At 38.7% G+C, this 18,658-nt stretch overlaps 2 protein-coding genes across 2 annotated transcripts in view; both read right to left on the bottom strand.

Annotated features, from left to right (window-relative positions):
- ndst2a (N-deacetylase/N-sulfotransferase (heparan glucosaminyl) 2a) overlaps positions 1-18,658 on the bottom strand; it is a 109,654-nt gene that overhangs the window by 9,859 nt on the left and 81,137 nt on the right. The window contains exons 7-12 of the mRNA XM_049601169.1: positions 17,586-17,714; positions 16,458-16,640; positions 15,996-16,092; positions 15,768-15,891; positions 11,134-11,308; positions 10,827-10,997 (exon numbers count right to left, since the gene is read on the bottom strand). Of these exons, the coding sequence (XP_049457126.1) occupies positions 10,827-10,997; positions 11,134-11,308; positions 15,768-15,891; positions 15,996-16,092; positions 16,458-16,640; positions 17,586-17,714 (879 nt within the window). The remainder of the gene's footprint in view (positions 1-10,826; positions 10,998-11,133; positions 11,309-15,767; positions 15,892-15,995; positions 16,093-16,457; positions 16,641-17,585; positions 17,715-18,658) is intronic.
- The window catches only part of LOC125904018 (zinc finger and SCAN domain-containing protein 29-like), a 158,578-nt gene that overhangs the window by 61,454 nt on the left and 78,466 nt on the right, over positions 1-18,658 (bottom strand). The gene's annotated exons all lie outside the window — the stretch shown is intronic.

The raw sequence follows: 18,658 nt of genomic DNA, 5'->3' as shown, positions 1-18,658 counted from the left end.
TGTAGCATCTACACATTTCAGCTCTTAAAAACATTGTCAGTTGTCACAATAAGCCCTTAAGTTGAAGCATGTAAAAGTACAGACTGATTTAATGTTGCCTGGATGATGACATGTTAGAAGGACAATGAGAGTGAAGGTGTCAATATGAAATGACTTGCTCTAATCACATTTTTTGTAGCTTGTACAAATCTTAGAAGTGATTGCTGTTTCATTATGTTGTTCCCTTTGGTTCATAGTTTATGCTGTGACTGTGCACACTGAAACTTTTTTAATTTACTGTAAGTGCAATTACAATTGTCATATAACCATCAATATTATCACCAGTTTGTCTCCAGGTAAGCAGAGATGTTAAGTTTTCTGTTTTGCTATGTATGTTTACTTTTACCCGGGACAATATAAATGATATAAAACTGAAATAATAGACAAGCAGTTTGATGGAATATTAGGTGTTACGTTTTCTCATTTATTTTGTGATCCTTGGGGGCGTGATTTATTAGGTTTCTTTAATCACCTGTTGAGCCAGGTGTATCTGTATGCTGAAGTGGAAGCGATTTATATATGTGGGGATCTAAACAGTAGAGTTGGGAACTTGGAGGATTACTTGAAGGAAGTGGATGAAATTCCGTTAAGGGTTAATTTAGATATATTAACAAACATGGAGAGGTATTAAATGATTTTCTTAAGGATGCTAAGTTGTGTATTTTAAATGGGAGGATTTGCCCCTTGAGTGATAATTATACTTCGATGCCCACTAAGGGAAAAGCTGTTGTTGATTATAGTATCACGCCCTTTGAGTGCTTGAAAAATTGTATCTCTTTTGAGGTGTTAACTTCCACAGCTTTAGCTGAACAGTGCAATTGTGTCACTTTAACCCTATGGGCCCTAGGCGTTTTTGGGGTATTTTTACTGCATTTACTTTTAAGCTCATATCACAGTCATTATAAAGGCTACATACACATGCTATATCTTGGTTTTTTTTCAGGACAATGTGGGCTATCAGGTCATTTCATGTCCTTCTATGTGCCTGTATTTTATATTAATTTTTATATCAATGAAAAAAACAAACAAATCCGTGTTACTAAATTTACATTTTTTCATGTGTCTCACCATAGTGAAAAATGACATATTCTGCCATATATGAAGAGGGGAGACTCTCTGGAATCTGGCAATATAAGAACCATGATCCTCAAAGCAATCTTCTGTGGGTGCTGTCCGGTGTACTCTGGGATTGAGTAAAGGAGTAGTTTGTAACTCAAGGTTGGAATCTGGTGATTACAGACAGGGCCGAGCTCGGGCCTAGCATCAGACCATCCACCGGCCTAGGCCCAGCAGCAGACCATCCACCTGCCTGTGCCCTGCATCAGACCATTCACATGCCTGGGCCGGCAGTAGACCGCCTGCAGAGGCCCTGCATCAGACCATCCACCTGCCTAGGCCCTGCATCAGACCATCCACCTGACTGGGCCCAGCAGCAGACCATTCACATGACTAGGCCTGGCAGCAGACCAACTGCAGAGGCCCTGCATCAGACCAACCACCTGCCTGGGCCCTGCATCAGGCCATCCACCTGCCTGGGCCCTGCATCAGATTATTCACCTGCCTAGGCCCGGCAGCAGACCATCAACCAGACTAACACCATGGCACTGAAACAACTACAGGGTGAGGTGAATGAAATGAAGGAGGCTATAAGTATGCTCTCAAGTGCTATGGACAAAATATCTGACCAACAACAGGTAATAAATAGTTTGGTTAAAGAGATGGCACAATTGAAAGCATTGAATGCTGACCAAACGGATAGGATTGACACACTGGAAAACAGAGTTGATGAGCTGGAACAGTATTCGAGACTTAATGATATTATTGTCTCTGGACTGGACATTAAATCAAAGACCTATGCAAAGGCTGCTGCCCGTGCCCTGGGACATGAAATCGAGCCCAGTGAGGAGGAGAGTATAACAGTGGAAGAGGAGGTGGTGGCGTTTCTACAATCAAAGAACATTGTTATCGAGAGAAATAATATTGAAGTTTGTTATTCCCTGCCTCGCAGGAAACAAACAGTTGTAGAGGGACAAGCCAGAAGAGTAAATCAAATGGAAACGCCAGCTGTAATCCTGAAGTTTGTCAGCAGGAAGCATAAATTGGAACTGTTGAGACAAGGAAAAAATCTAAGAGGAACGAAGGTTTACCTGAATGAACACCTGACACAGAAGAATGTGGAGATTGCGAGGAAAGCAAGATTCCTAAAGAAGCAAAACAAAATCCAGGGAACTTGGACTTCAAATTGCAAGGTATTTATTAAACTGAATGGACAGTCTCCTGAACAAGCCAAAGTAATACTAGTCAGAAAGCTGGATGAACTGAGCAAGTATGAGTGAGTGTGGAACATTGTCTCTGTCGTCTGATCCATTGACTTTTTAATTTTTAGGTTTATTTTCTGTGATTTTGTATTTTTAATTTTCACCGATTAAAATGTCAATTAAGTTACCAAAAAAAGGGTTGAGAGTTGCACATTTGAATATATGCAGTTTAAGAAATAAGGTTACTGAGTTGGGTTCAATCTTGCTTGAAAATAACATTCATGTAATGGCCATCACGGAAACACACTTAAACGACAATATAGATGACTCTGAGTTGACTATTCAAGGTTATAACATATTTAGGTTGGATAGAGACGGAAATGGGGGAGGAACGGCATTTTACATTCAAGACCATATTCCTGCAAAAATTAGAAAAGACCTAGTTATAAATGGTGTGGAAGCGCTATGGCTTCAAGTGCATTTGCCACATATGAAACCTATTTTAACATGCTGTTGCTATAGGCCACCTAATTCTAGTGTCGATTATTTAGATAATATTTGCACAATGCTACAGAATGCAACTGACTCTGATTATGAATTAATATTCGCATATATGAATGTGGATTGGTTTTCGAGTAATTGTTCTTTGAAAAGGAAGTTGAGTGATGCAGCCACTGTATACAACCTGTCTCAGATTGTGAACATACCTACTAGAATTCATATCAATAGGGAAGGTTCACGTTCATCTACATGTATTGATCATTTTTATACAAATGCCCCTGAGAAGTGTTCTGAAGTGATTTCTGTATCTGTGGGTTTTAGTGATCACAATTTAATTGCAACAACTTGGAAAGCTAAGGTACCCAAAACTGGACCTAAGATTGTTCATAAAAGAATGTATAAGAACTTTTCTGAGGAGAATTTTGTTGATGATTTGAAAAGGGTGAATTGGGAATCAGTTCTGGACATAAAAGATACAGAGGATGCACTATCAAATTTTACAACATTATTTTCTAATATTTGTGATAAACATGCTCCAATTAAAAAGATTACTGTTAGGAAGATTAAAACTCCTTGGCTTGATGATGACTTGAAAAAGTGTATAAAAGAGAGAGATTTACTTAAGAAGTCAGCAGTTACAACTGGTTGCCTTGTGGCTTGGCAAGAGTACAGGACTATTAGGAATAAAATAACTAAAATGAATAGAATGAAGAAAAAACACTATTACGGATGCAAATTTATGGAATGTAGAAATGACAGTAAGAAACTTTGGCAAACACTTAATGAAGCGGTGGGTAGGAAAAAAACAGACAATGGGCCGTCATTCATAGAGGTTGAGGGTGTGTTTATAACAAAACCAGTTGACATTGCAAATTATTTTAATAATTTCTTCATCAATAAAGTAAATACAATTAGAAACAAGATATCACCGGTCAGTAGTCAATTTTCGGATTACATTATAAAAAATAAGATTATGAAGGACAAGGTGTGTAGGTTTGAATTTGAGAGGATAGGAGGAGAAGAACTGGAGAAGCTGTTGCTTTCAATTAAAACGGATAAGCCATGTGGAGCTGATAATTTAGATGGTAGACTGCTACGTCTAGCGGCTAAGTTTATTGCGGCGGCTGTATGTCATATCTTTAATTTATGTTTTCAAAACGGTGTTTATCCACAGATGTGGAAGATTGCAAAGGTTTCTCCGATGAGAAAAAACAGCAGGGAGACATTTGCAGGCCCGAATAGCAGGCCTGTCAGTATACTACCTGTATTAAGTAAATTGATGGAAAAAAATATATGTAAGCAGATTCAATGTTATTTTGAACTAAATAATATTAATACTGAGTGTCAGCACGCATATAGGGTTGGCTATTCCACGAACACAGCACTAACATCGTTGACTGATAACTGGCTTAAAGACATTGATAGGAAGTTAATGGTGGGTGCTGTGCTCCTGGACTTTAGTGCTGCATTTGATATAATTGATCATGAGATATTAGTAAGGAAGCTATCAGCATATCATTTTGAAGAAGGTGTTATTAAACTCATGAAAAGTTATCTGTTTAAGAGGCAACAATGTGTGTTGTTTAATGGTACAATTTCAGACATGGTGACCCTACAATGTGGTGTCCCACAAGGAAGTTGCCTTGGACCGTTATTATATTCAATTTATGTTAATGATTTACCATATGTATTAAAAAGTGCACGTATGGAAATTTACGCGGATGATACTACAATGTATGTCTCTGGGGAAAATGCTGTGTTAGTAAACAAATTATTGCAAGAGGAGCTGATGTTAGTCTCTCATTGGGTGAGTGAAAATAGGTTAAAGATGAATGTTTTAAAAACAAAGAGTATCATGCTGGGCTCTATATATATGCTAAGATCTAATCCTGAGCTCCATCTTGTTTTACAGGGTGCTAATATTGAGCAAGTTAGAGAGGCCAAATTGTTGGGTGAGATTATTGATGAAACACTTTCGTGGTCATCACATATTAATAAAATAGTGTCTAAAATGAGTAGAAATATTTCAATGATAAGAAGGGCCGCACACTTGTTGTCTGGCTCAACGGTTCAACTAGTATTGCAATCTTTAGTATTATCTTGCCTTGAGTACTGCCCAACAATATGGTCTAGCGCTTCAAAACAAGACTTACATAAACTCCAGATCACTCAAAACAGAGCGGCACGCCTCGCACTCCGCTGTAATGGAAGGAGTAGTGTTGAATGGATGCATGGAGTACTGTCTTGGATGAAAGTGGATCAAAGACTGGCATGTAGGCTTGTGACATTTCTGTTTAATATTTATCATTCTGGTAAATATAAGAATTTGTTGGTTCAGCTACAACCTATAAATGCTAGACACGGCTATACCACTAGGCATGCTATGGGTGTTTACTTTACTCTACCGCTACCAAGATCTAATGCACTGAAGAGAACTGTAATGTATAGAGCAATAGCATATTGGAATAAGCTTCCGCCAAATATAATTAGGATAGACAATAAATTGAGATTTAAAAAGAAATTAAAAGAAGCCAATATTGGTAAAGAAATTGCGTTTAGTTAGCAAGTTGAAATTGCAGAACTGTAATGATGTTTTGGGTTCTTTGAATGAGGTATGTTGATTGTACATTAAGAGTTATTAGAAACACTGAGTTTTTCTGTTTGTTTTGTTTAAATTTGAGTATGCATTTGGTTTTTGTATTTTATTGTATTGTTTCATTGTATTAAGTTTTTATTTTGATTGTACTGTATATATGACTGTCTGGACCTCAGGAAGAATAGTCTTCACTTTGGGAAGACTAATGGGGATCCATAATAAATAAATAAATAAATGATGGTGGGACATTCTGTCACTTTACAGCTGTCCAAAACATGTGGTTTGTGCCAGGCGGACATGATTACCAGTATTTTTTCATTATTGCAAGAAATTCCATTGACTCATTCACAAGTCAAAAATGTGTTTTATCTAAAAGAAACATGCAATATTTACATCTAAGATCATAGAAAAATAGTAAACCAAGTGCAATGATGTCCTCCAAGATAATATTTGCCACTTTGCAGTAAAAAAAAAAAAAAAAATTGGGCATTGGAGGGTGGGGGGGGTGGGGCATGTCCCCCCTCAATATATATGGTGACTACGGCCCTGTCATGCATGCATAATTAGGTTACAGTTGTCTGGGTGCGCAAAGGTGAAGTGGCCGGCCTTGTCATGCAAAGTTTGATGGAGTATCAACTGGACAGTATGGAGGTATTTGCATCTTGAAAGCTGGACTACAAATGTGGATAGACAGGGAGAAACACAGGCAAGCCTAAGACGTGGTGTAAGTGACCCACAGTGTGCGGAGGTTGTCAGATGTGGGCGCTGTAACCTGTGTCATAATACCTGGGCGAAGTGCCTGGAAGCTTTATGTACCTCCTTACCTCTTTTCCTCTTTTGGCTCCTCGCAGTAATGGTGATCCTCCAGAAAAGCTGTGAGTTAACATTTATTTGTGCCTTTGTTGAAATTTGTCTTTGCTGTTTCATTGTTTGTTAAATCTCCTGGTTAATTGGTGTTTAATTTTGTGTTGGGTAGCGATAGTGCCCGAAATGGCAGATTGACAGGAGGAAAAGAGGACGCTAGATAAAGTTTGCACCCTTGGTGAGCAGAGCGAGGTGCGTTCATGATTTTAACTCTTGATAAATGTATTATTAAAATCATTAAATAATGTTTGTAAAGTGACCAATTTGTTTAGCTGCTATGTGGAGCATGTGTTTTATATTGTGTATTGATGCATGATGAACAGGATTTAATTGACTGTATTCGTCTTTTTAGTTTCACGGTGTAAATGGTGAGGACGGAGAATAAAAATCCACTGTTGCACCCGTAAAGGAGACTCTCTGCGTGTTTCATAAAGCCAAGGGCAGCTACACGTGGTAAGATATGATATTCCTCACTATATGAAGTGACTGATAACAAGATCTGTATAATGGATTGTAAAGAAATTTGTCAGGTTTTTATTTTGTAGACAATTAATCTGTATTTACAGCGTGATGGGATGACAGCACAATGGTGTGTGTGGTATCACTGGAAAGCTCTGCTCCCGCACTTTCATATGATATGTGTGGCATTTCTGTGCGAGTCTGCATTCGTGAGTAATCCATCCAAGAGTAATGATTGTGCAAAGCTGTATGAAAGCTCTGTTATACATCATTTTAGTGTAACTTTATCATTTTTTTTTGCTGTGAAAACAATGGACTACTGACAAATTGGTCTTGTCGGCAGTGTTGGGGAAGTTACTTTTAAAAAGTAGTGTTTGCTCGTTACTCGTTACTTCTTAAAAAAAGAAATCCCTTACTTTACTTAGTTACCCTCTGTGAAAAGTAACTTTTTACGTTACTCGTTACTTTTACGTTACTTTTATGGTGCTTGACTTTGGGTAGAACCCCATCTCATTTCCTAAATGTGAAAAAATCCGAGTTTCCCACTGGTATTTACCACTTTGGTGATAAAATAAACATTAAAGAGTGAGAGTTAATTTGTGTTAACTAGGCTACATGAATTTGTTACATGACAGATTACTACTACTAATAGCCTATTTGCCAGACCTGCTGCATCACTGAATGAGGAAAATATTAATATTCACAGACACTATCTTTGAACAAATAGCGTCATATTCATGAATAAATAATTTTCTGTTCTGTTATTACGTGTGTAACTGTGAGACTGTGTTTGTGTAATAGACTCATACTTTGCAGTAAGCTACAGACCTGCATGAATAAATTAATTCATTTTCTCTTCTGGTATGGTATGGTAGGTACTTTATTAACCCCTCGGGGGGAAATTTCAATGTCACAGCAGAAATTTAAAATACACAAAATAGGAGCTGCTGCAACAGGCTGCCGTTCACACAGTGCCAGGAAGGTAGGCAGGTTATGATTGTTCTGTTTTCTGTTAACACAATGCTGCATTTTATTGATGTTTTGGTTGTCGTTTTGATTTCCTTTGAGGTTCCGGGGTCGTATGTTGCCCATGTCTGAGGTCTGACTAGCGAGGTTAACGTTACATTTAACAACACTTACCCAGCCATACAAGTGTAGTTCGCTGTCAGTATATAGTTGGTCGACTTGTTCAGATTCGCCCAGGTCTTGTACATTAGTTAACGTTACTGTTTTGTGTCCTTGTCACTGGCTCGGGCAGTACTTCGGTCCGTAGAGCACAAAAACCATCAGATAAATCCCGGTATTCAATATCTTGGACATGACCGCAAAGTACAAAATTATACACATCATTTATATGCCTTGAGTTTTTCATGAGTATAAACGCTGGGTTTCTCCACAAGATATAAAAAAAATGTCCGGCCACTGTAGCTTAGGCCATTTTGTTGGGTCGGTGACCCACTGACCCGACATTAAGTACGGGTCAGGAAACCTCACTCCGTTGCTAATTGTTAGCTTATTACAATAAGTTAGCCTGTCTTCGGTTGCTGTTGTCCGTTTTCTTGTCTTCTATTATTTGCCCATATTGCTCCATTAATTCGGTCAGCAAGTTTTTTTCAAAGGAGAAAAGTCTGAGCTTCTCTGTCGAGCCATAGTAACGTAGCCGATCTGTCACAAGTGACGTTAGGCTAATGTTTTTGCTAGCTAGCAACAACGTAACGTTTAATCGGAAAAGCACCTGTTGAAACAGTCTCCCTCTTTTTTTTTAATATATAAATCCGGGGTCCTGACAGCACACTTCCGATGTAGCCTATTTAATTGCATATTTATTTATTTATTTATTTATTTCATTTTATTTTTTTTTATTTATTAATGCTTAACAAACATGACAAAACAAGACAGGTGGGACACGGTTACACTAAGACACATGACATGACGCAACAATACTAGTGACTGACTGAGTGAGTGTGTGTGTGTGTGTGTGTGTGTGTGCGTGTGTGCGTGTTTGTATTATGGCTCGAAAGGAACCGATAGTAAAATAACCATAATAACAATGATAATAAAAATAGTGGTAGCAGTAATAATCATCATCATCATCATCATCATCTTGGATGGGAGATAATAATAATAATAACAGTAATAATAACAACAACAACAGTATTAATAATAATAATATACTACTACTAATAATATACTAGTAGAGATGATAAAAATAGCAATAATAATAATCATCATCATCGAAATTGGAGTTATGGGGAGGAGAGGAGAAGAAAAAATATATACATACATATAAGTCCAAGTTATTATATTAATATATAATAATTAATTTGAATCAGAGTCAGAGGTTACCTCGGATCCCCCTGTGGCTGCAGAGTAGCCCGAACCCGCCACACACACACCCGCACGTACGCCCCCCATCCCTTATCCTCCTTCCTATTTTTTTTCTTTCATTGTTATGTTTTTGTTTGTTTGTTTGTATGTGTGTGTATTTGTGTTTGCATAATTGCATATTTAATTATTAATTTTAATTTCGATATCCACAATTATCCCTATTGATTTAAATCAGTTTAAACTAAGTTTAAATTCAGTTAAACTGAGTTTTACTAAACTGAGATTAATTTTAAATGGTGCAACAGAGCTCTGCTTAATTTTAAACCTGGATTAACTCATTTTAAACCTAGTTTTACTAATCTTTGATTAGAGCTAATCAGAGAGATTAGATTAAATTAAACCTTGTTGGTGCAATCCAGCCTAAGAGATACGGGGTTCTCTTCCTACACTAAACTCTGTCATGCCTGTGTCTGTCCTGTGTTGGATTATGTTGCTGGGGTATGGGGCTATAAAGAACAGAAGAGATGTGAGCAAGTCCATCAAAGAGCTATTAGGTATTTTTTAGGAGTTAATAAGTATGCACGCAATCACTGGAGATATGGGTTGGGAACCTTGCAAAGTTCAATGGGTGGTGTGTATGTGTAGATTATGGAATAGATTTCTTGGTATGAGTGACAGTAGTCTTTGTAAGAAAATGTTAATGTGGGACGTGCAGATGGGTGGACCTTGGGCTGAACATATGCACACATTATTTCAGAAGACAGGTTTTGAGGAATCTTATATTCATAGGGAGAAGGTAGATACTGAAATGATTAAAGAGATTGTTTTCCAGCAGCTAAAACAGAAATGGGCCGTTGAGGTTTGGAACAAACCAAAACTTAGAATTTTCTGTTGGATTAAAAATGAGTTTGGTGTAGAGAATTATGTTAAATATAATTTGTCTAAGAGGAGAAGATCATTGTGTGCCCAGTTCAGGTCAGGTATTCTTCCTCTGCATATTGAAACAGGACGTTGGGTTGGAACAAATGAGGATGACAGTTTTTTTTATGTGTTCTCAATGAAACTGAAAATGAAGTTCATTTTGTTTTGTCTTGTCCATATTATCATGATTTAAGAGTGCAGTTATTTAACAAACTGGAAGTGGAAGAGATGAGACAGGATACAGATTTGCTGGCATGGTTATTTGAACATAAAATATTTTTATTTGCAGAATGTATAGAAAAGGCCTGGGTTAAAAGAAATAGGGCACTGTACAGATGATTATGTTTTGTTGTGGTTATGTAAAGTTTAATTTTGTTATGTGTACCGGAAGTCACATATGAAATGTTTTTCTGTGTTTCATTGGTGTCATGTAATCCAGTGTGGGATGGGCCACTTGTGGCATGACACGTAAATAAATAAAAATCAATCAATCAATCAATCAATCAATTTACCTAAATGATTAATAATGCTGATATTGTTCTTTCACATGGTGCAGTGAGTTCAGTTAGATAGTTTTGAATTAGAACAATCCCATTATAGAAATAACCCCATATTAAATATGCATTATTTTGATGAAAAATATTTCCATTTAGCAGAGAACACATCCACAAAGTCAGCACACAAAAAAATCACTTCAGATGAGGGCAATACAAATATGCTTTGTGAAGTGAAGCATTAATAATAACATACCATTTCTATTCATCCTGTCTAACTTGACACATCATGTGAAGATATCTGGATGGAAACCAGCTGTTGTAGACTGCACCACACTAATGTCCGCGTGCTGTAGTGTGTGTTACCTGGCTGGGCTGGTAGTGTTGCAGCCAGCGCTCCAGGTGAAGAGCATAAGCCCCAGGATTAAGGCAGCGTCTCTGAAGGGCAAGCAGCTCCTTGGGGGCAGTGGGGCCAGCTGTTACCACTGCATGGAAAGTGTTGTTGAGGGCTGCAGGGTCCTGGTGGGCTCTCTGATGCTGTGGTCATTAACACACGCATGCGCACACGCACACACACACACACACACACACACACCAATTAAGTTTGACAGTAAAGAGATTTTAACTGGCTGTACAGTGTGACACAGCACTGGATGTGTGAGGTGGTTCTTACCTGGTACCAGGAGTAAGCCCTGTCAGACGGGTTGATGAGCACTGCCAGGATTTTGGCTCGGGGAAGCAGAGCAGCAGCTCTTTTAGGTGCCACCTCTGTGTCAAAGTAGTTGGCACTTTTTTCAAACATGAAATCTGTGCTGACATTGGAAGGGAATGGGAAGAAGTCCATATACCTGGGGATCACAAATATACCAAGACTACATCAAAACCTCGTACATAGTTTGAACACTAAATGGCTTTTATTTTGAAACAGGAAGTTGCCACATTCACTCTTCACTCACTGCGGTCGAGCTAAATAATTCCTGTAAATATAGGCAACATCTTAAAAAAGAAAGAAACATGTTGTGTTCAGGCTGTGACTAAGTATTGAGGACTTTCGGTTACGGAGGTCGGAGGTCACTGAAATTAAAGTTGCCACGGTGTGTGAATATGCTAAAACTATGTTTGACTCTGTCGTTTTCTCTGGACACCTCCCAAATCGGACCACTGATGAGATGTTTAGCCACACGTCAACATTCAATCGCTGGCTGTCCAGGAAACAATGTGGGTTTTGTTAATAATTGGCAAACGTTCTGAGGAAAACGTGGTCTGATTAGGAGAGACAGCATTCATCCCACTTTGGATGAAGCTGCTCTTATATGTAGAAACCTGGCCAAGTTTATTAGTAATTCAAAACCCTGACAACCCAGAGTTGAGACCAGGAATCAGAGTCGTAGTCTTAAACGCTTCTCTGAGCTTCTAATGCAGTTACACACCCACAGAGTTATACAAACGGTGTCTGTCCCCCGACCACCTACTGTAAATTATCTAAATCTAAAATTAAACAAAGAGGAGTTGTGCATAAAAACCTAATAAAAATTAAAACCTCTCCTGTGACACAAAGGCAAAACAGAAGAATTAAATGTGGACTGTTAAATATCAGGTCTCTATCATCTAAAGCAGAGTTAGTAAACAAATTAATATCAGATTATCATGTTGATTTACTCAGCCTCACTGAAACCTGGTTGTGTCAAGATGAATATTAGTCTAAATGAATCCTCTCCTCCCATTCATAATAATACCCACATTCCTCGAGGCAGCGACTGAGGAGGGGAAGTTGCAGCCATTTTTAACTCTAGTCTATTAATCAGCCCTAAACCTAAACTAGATTATAACCTTTGAAAGCCTTGTTCTTAGTCTTTTACAGTTGGCTACTTGGTACAGCTCTCAAACCTGAAAATTAAAACAAATATCGCGAAAATTTGAAAGGAATTGGCAATTAACCAAGCTGGAAGAACCTCGTTTAGTCTGGGCAGACAGTCTCAAAACGTATAAGAGGGCCCTCCGCAATGCCAGAGCAAACTATTACTCAGCATTAATAGAGGAAAATAAGAACAACCCCAGGTTTCTTTTCAGCACTGTAGTCAGGCTGACTGAGAGTCACAGCTCTATTGAGCTTGAGCTTGTATTCCTTTAGCCCTTAGCAGTAATGATTTTATGAGCTTTTTTAATGACAAAATTCTAACTATTAGAGGAAAAAATTCATGACCTCCTATATTTTTATAGCTTCTCCCTGATTTCTCTTCAACATTTGACCTCAATGATTTCTTTATTTAAATCATTGTGTCTCTTAGACCCCATCCCAACTAGGCTGCTTAAGGAAGTCTTACCTTTAGTTAACACTCACATATTAGACATGATAAATATATTAAAAGGCTATGTACCACACAGTAAAGTAGCTGTAATTAAACCTTCCCTTTCTTTCAAAGATCCTTGAGAAAGTAGTCGCAGACCAGCTATGTGACTTTCTCAGCGATAATAATTTATTTGAAGAATTTCAGTCAGGATTTAGAGTGTATCATAGCACTGAGACAGCACTAGTTAAAATTACAAATTATCTTCGGATTGCTCCAGACAAAGGACTCGTCTCTGTACTTGTTTTATTAGATCTTAGTGCAGCATTTGACAAAATTGACCACCAAATTCTGTTACAGAGACTGGAACATTTAATTGGTCTAACAGGGTTTGCACTAAGCTGGTTTTAATCTTATTTATCTGATCGTTTTCAGTTTGTTCATGTTCATGATAAATCATCTCTACGTACTAAAGTTTGTTTTGGAGCTCCACAAGGTTCTGTGCTTGGACCAGTTCTGTTCACTTTATACATGCTTCCCTTAGGTAACATCATTAGAAATCACTCTGTAAATTTCCATTGCTATGCGGATGACACACAATTCTATCTATCAATAAAACCAGGAGAAACAGATCAATGAACTTCAAAAATGCCCAAAAGACATAAAAATCTGGATGAGATCCAATTTCCATATGTTAAATTCAGACAAAACTGAAGTTATTGTTCTTGGGCCCCAAACACCTCAGAAACTCTTTATCTGATGATATAGTTTCTCTGGATGGCATTGCTCTGGCCTCTAGCACTACCGTAAGAACCCTCTGAGTAATATTTGACCAAGATTTATCTTTTAACCCATTCAAAACAAACCTCATGGACTGCATTTTTTCATCTGTGTAATATTGTGAAAATAAGGCCTATCCTGTCCCAAAAAGATGCAGAAAAAATGGTCCACGTTTTTGTTACCTCTAAGCTGGATTATCATAACTCCCTATTATCAGGTAGCTCTAATAAGTCTTGCACCTAATTCAGAACGCAGCAGCACGTGAGCTCACAGGAACTAAGAAAACAAGATCATGTTTCTCCTGTTTTAGCTTCTCTGCACTGGCTCCCTGTAAAATCCAGAACTGAATTTAAAACCCTACTCCTAACTTACAGAGCTTTAAATAGTCAGGCTCCGTCATATCTTAGAGAGCTCATAGTGCCGTATCAGGGGGGATTGCTCTGAGACAACAAGGGAGGCTGAACTTCCCCTAAAATTTCATAGAAGAAACGGTCAAATATGCACTATTGAATTTACATTAAAATAAGAATTTACATTGCATTAAACATGCGCTAGGATGCGTTAAACATCATGACTATGATGTTCAAACGACTGTTTATCATCAAACGCGACCTCCCTGTCATACATTCCCGTGTCAGCACGTTGGATGCAGAGCCTCCAAGCATTCTTATGAGACAGCGCTGAGCAGGTTTTTTTCATGCAGCAAAGCCTCATTGGATAAATGCGACAAAATCGTCACTTCATGGAGGGTCAGCTTCCCTGGGACCTAATGGACCAGTAGGCGGGAGAGGACGCTCGGTGTATGCATGATGATTGGAGGAATTGTCTAAAAGGCTGAACCCCTTTGTGATTGACAGCATTTTTGAAATACACAATGGCATTGTTGTATTTCGAGCTCAGTCCCATGCGGATATTTGCGAGTGGAGTCTTCTGACAGAGTGCTGTCCGGAGTTCCTTATTTCCATAAGCCATATAGCTCATTTTCACCATTTGTAAACCCATTTGAAAATCTTTGAGGTGTGTTTTGCTGTGGTTCTATGGCATGTGTGGTTGAAAAATAGCTTCAATTAAACGTTCCTTTTATAGGTTACTGCCTTGCTACAATATGATAAATTCTATGATGTAAACTTCAAGTGAGCTTCCCCTGTTTGAAAGACCAGCAGCCGCCACTGTGCCATATTATCCCACTAGAACACTGCGCTCTGAGAATGCAGGGTTACTCATGGTCCCTAAAGTCTCCAAAAGTAGATCAGGAGCCAGAGCCATCAGCTATCAGGCTCCTCTTCTGTGGAATCATCTGGGAGGCAGACACCATCTCCACATTTAAGATTAGACTTAAGACTTTACTTTTTGATCAAGCTTATAGCTAGGGCTGGCTCAGATTTGCCTTGGACCAGCCCCTAGTTAGGCTGACATAGGCCTAGTCTGCCGGGGGACCTCCTATAATACACCAAGCACCTTCTCTCCTCTCTCTCTCTCTCTCTCTCTCTCTCTCTCTCTCTCTCTCCTTTGCTAATACTCATGACCTGTTGCTGCATCATGCTAACTCAGCTGTACTGCATGTCACTAACTCGGCATCTTCTCCAGAGCCTTTGTGCTCCACTGTCTCGCAGGTTAACTCATATCGCAGCGGTGGCTGGATGGTGTGACGTGTGTGGTTGTGCTGCTGCCGTGGTCCTGCCTGATGCCTCCTACTGCCGCTGTTATCAGTAGTCATACTTCTACTGTCATTATACACATATGATTATTGTCACATACATATACTATCATATCTTAATATATACCTTCAACATATTGTACCACAATAGCCGTTATTATTGTAATACTATTAATTAAATTAATGTTGTTGTAATCTATTATCATTACTTTCTGTCCTGCATATCTCTCTGTCTCTGTCTCTCTTTATGTATCATTTTGTCATACGGATTACTGTTAATTTATCATGTTGATCTGTTCTGTACGACATCCATTGCATGTCTGTCCGTCCTGGAAGAGGGATCCCTCCTCAGTTGCTCTTCCTTAGGTTTCTACCATTTGTTTTCCCCATTAAAAGTTTTTTTGGGGGGAGTTTTTCCTTATCCGCTGTGAGGGTCCAAAGGACAGCGGGATGTCGTATGCTTAAAGCCCTCTGAGGCAAATTGTGATTTGTGATATTGGGCTTTATAAATAAAATTGATTGATTGATTGATTGATAGATTTCTGGAGGCAGTGTGCAACTTTATGGTAGTCCTGTCTTTACCAGTCAATCCCGTTGTCATAGTTTGCTCCACTGAAGAACTGGATCTCCTCAAAGGTGGTGGGACTGGGGAAGGAACTGGTGATTGCTGGATGGAGGCTCAGGAATGAATGAAGTGCTGTAGTGCCTGAAATAAAGACCAGACATTTATAATAATAATAAAGAGAGAGATATAGTATGTAGACAAAGGCCAAGATAAAGATGGAAATAGAGATATAGAGAGCGTGGTACCTGTTTTCTGTGGTCCAATGACGAGGAACTTGGGGAGTCGGTCACAGGTCTTTTCTTTAGACCAGATATCTTTGTGTCTCTTGTCATGACAAGGGTTCTGAAAAATAATCACATCGAGACTCAGATACATTCAACACCATGCTTTAACTCCAGTGTTCCCTCTACATCTAGTTTTGCCCACAACTTGGTCCCCCTGTGCACAAGATTACCTATTTATTGGTATTTGAATTCTGTCACTCAAATAGTAACAGGTGTGTCTTCCAATGTCCTTTTTTTTTTAATGATTTCTTAGACATTCACTATTTAGTCAAGGACAACTTTATATCTATTCCTCTTCAAAAAAAACATTTTAAAATAGTGACATGTCTTTCCTTTTAATTTAATTGAAAGAGCATTAGGATTAATTCCAAACACCTCTCTACAAAAAATGTAAGCTTTCAAAAACAAAATCAATATTCCGACCTGCCAGAGTGGGTCTCTCTCCTCAGGGAAGATCTGAAAGTATTTCTCAGCAAGCCGGACAGGGGGCAACGTCTGCAGCTTAAGGTTGGTCCAACACTGGACGAACTTCACCAAAGACTCAAAGGTGTACAGACCCAGCCGATCATTGCCATAGTTAGACAGGTGTGTCATGAAGATACTGATCTGGATTGAGAAAGCACAACAAACTTCGCAAGACAGTTTAACATTTACCTGGAGCTGTTGTCACAGCAACAACTCACTGAGCTCAAACCAGCAGAAGTGTAGGCTGACTCAAAAGGACCTCGCTGTTTCTGCTTCTATTTTTCCTTTCTGCGGTATCTGTAGAATTGCTTTTATTGAATAAGAGCTGCTGACAAAGTTCCGCTAATTTGGTGTGGAACACATTTCATTTCCTAAAAAATTAATTTGTTATGTAAAAGCTTTTATTGTTTTAACAAAATAAGGAAATGTTGGGTTTTCATCAGCAGGAACTTCATATGACTCCACACAGCTGAAAGTGAACATGAAAGAGTAAAATAAAGCGGATTTCTAAGGTAAAAACAGGACACAGGAGAGAAACCTAACTCCAAACTACAGGCATTAAGTTAGAAGCTACAACAGTACTGAGAGCTGAACACACAGAGACTTTCAGAAAACGCCTTTCTCTCCAGTCTCCTGCACAGTGAGACGTGAGATGAGTCTTTCAGGGGGAGAACGGGGGTTGTCAGGGGTTGGCTGTGGTCAGCGAGACGTCACTGCTACCCACTTGGAGGTGGAGGGGCACCCTTTTAACACGGCTCCAGAAAAGGGCCATTTTCAGCATGTTAAAACTGACAAAGGAAACGTAAATCAGCATGGCATGGTCTAACTTGGCGCAGCCCATGATTCATTTTATAATGAAAAGCTAATCTCTCTCATCTGAACTGAGAGCTTTCTCCATTTCATTCTAGTGCCAGCAGCTGCAACTGCAAGTGTGCATGAGGTTATGGAGACATATCACTGTTATGTTATTAAACATACATGACTGAAAGGAAAAACTATGCACAATATTGCCTTTGGCAATATCTTTGGGTCAACTCTCCTCTCAAACCTCAGTGGTATCTGCAAGTCTCAAGAGGGGGTTCTTACAGGGTTCAGGAGGACAGTGAGGAATAGTTCTCCTCCTCTGATGCTCTTGTCCAGCTCCTTGGAGCCTCCCGGGTATTCATTATAGAAGATGGTATGGGTGAACAGACCACAGGTCTGCCGAGGCAACACCTAAAACACACACAGAGGTCATTAGTTGTTTGTATATTTGTAAGAGAATGTGTAACTCGAGTTAGATAGAATTGAATGTTAAATCATATTAGAAAATAATATGAGATGAAAATATCTGATAACTACACATGGAAGAGAAAATAAGACACATAGCAGCGGCTAGCACTCTTCAGTTATATTGGCTCATTACTGAGCCAGTATAACTGAAGAGTGCTAGCCGCTAGCTGTTAGCCGCTAACGGCTAATGGTGATTTCTGTCCATTCATATTGTACAGTAGAAAACATGTTTTATGTTCAAGTACATTGATTTAGCTGACATATATGAGTTTAAGTGAAATTTTTACACACTTGAATGTTTTGTGATGTTTAAAGCACATTCATTATACATTTAATGTTTATTTGAATAATTTTAAGTGCCTTAACCTGTGCCTTGTAAGCACATTAATCTGCACCTGTGTCAATTATTAAAATGGTTGATGCATGTAACTATAGCCTGCTCTAGCATGGTACAGTATACAAAGTACATATTTTTGGTGTTGGTGTAGGCATTGTATGCTAATCGCCATGTGAAAAAGGGAATACTTTGATTTTTCAACTGAGAGGTTATTTTAGTAACTGGGGTTCTATGAAACCTGAGATTATTGTGTTGTTTGTAATGAGATTTTGTAATTACTGATATTCATTCGCTATAATTGTTACTCTTTGGATAATATAAAGTATAATGAAAGAATTTGACCACTGTAAATATATTCTAGCTTTCATTTATGGTCCACTGTTTAGATTAGAATCTTGAATGAGAGTTCTGACCTTACTCATTATAGGTCAGGTTTTTTGGACCCACCTGGAGTTTGAGCCTGGATCCTGTTGGAAGTTTGATGGCGAGCTACAGCCCGATGGAACAACATTAAAGACTCAACTGCATGCAGAAGACTGAAATCCTGGAC

The sequence above is a fragment of the Epinephelus fuscoguttatus genome, linkage group LG16, assembly GCF_011397635.1.
Source record: "Epinephelus fuscoguttatus linkage group LG16, E.fuscoguttatus.final_Chr_v1".
NCBI lineage: Eukaryota > Metazoa > Chordata > Actinopteri > Perciformes > Serranidae > Epinephelus > Epinephelus fuscoguttatus.
Note: the sequence above shows the minus strand (reverse complement) of the source record. Positions and strands in the feature narration are given on the sequence as shown.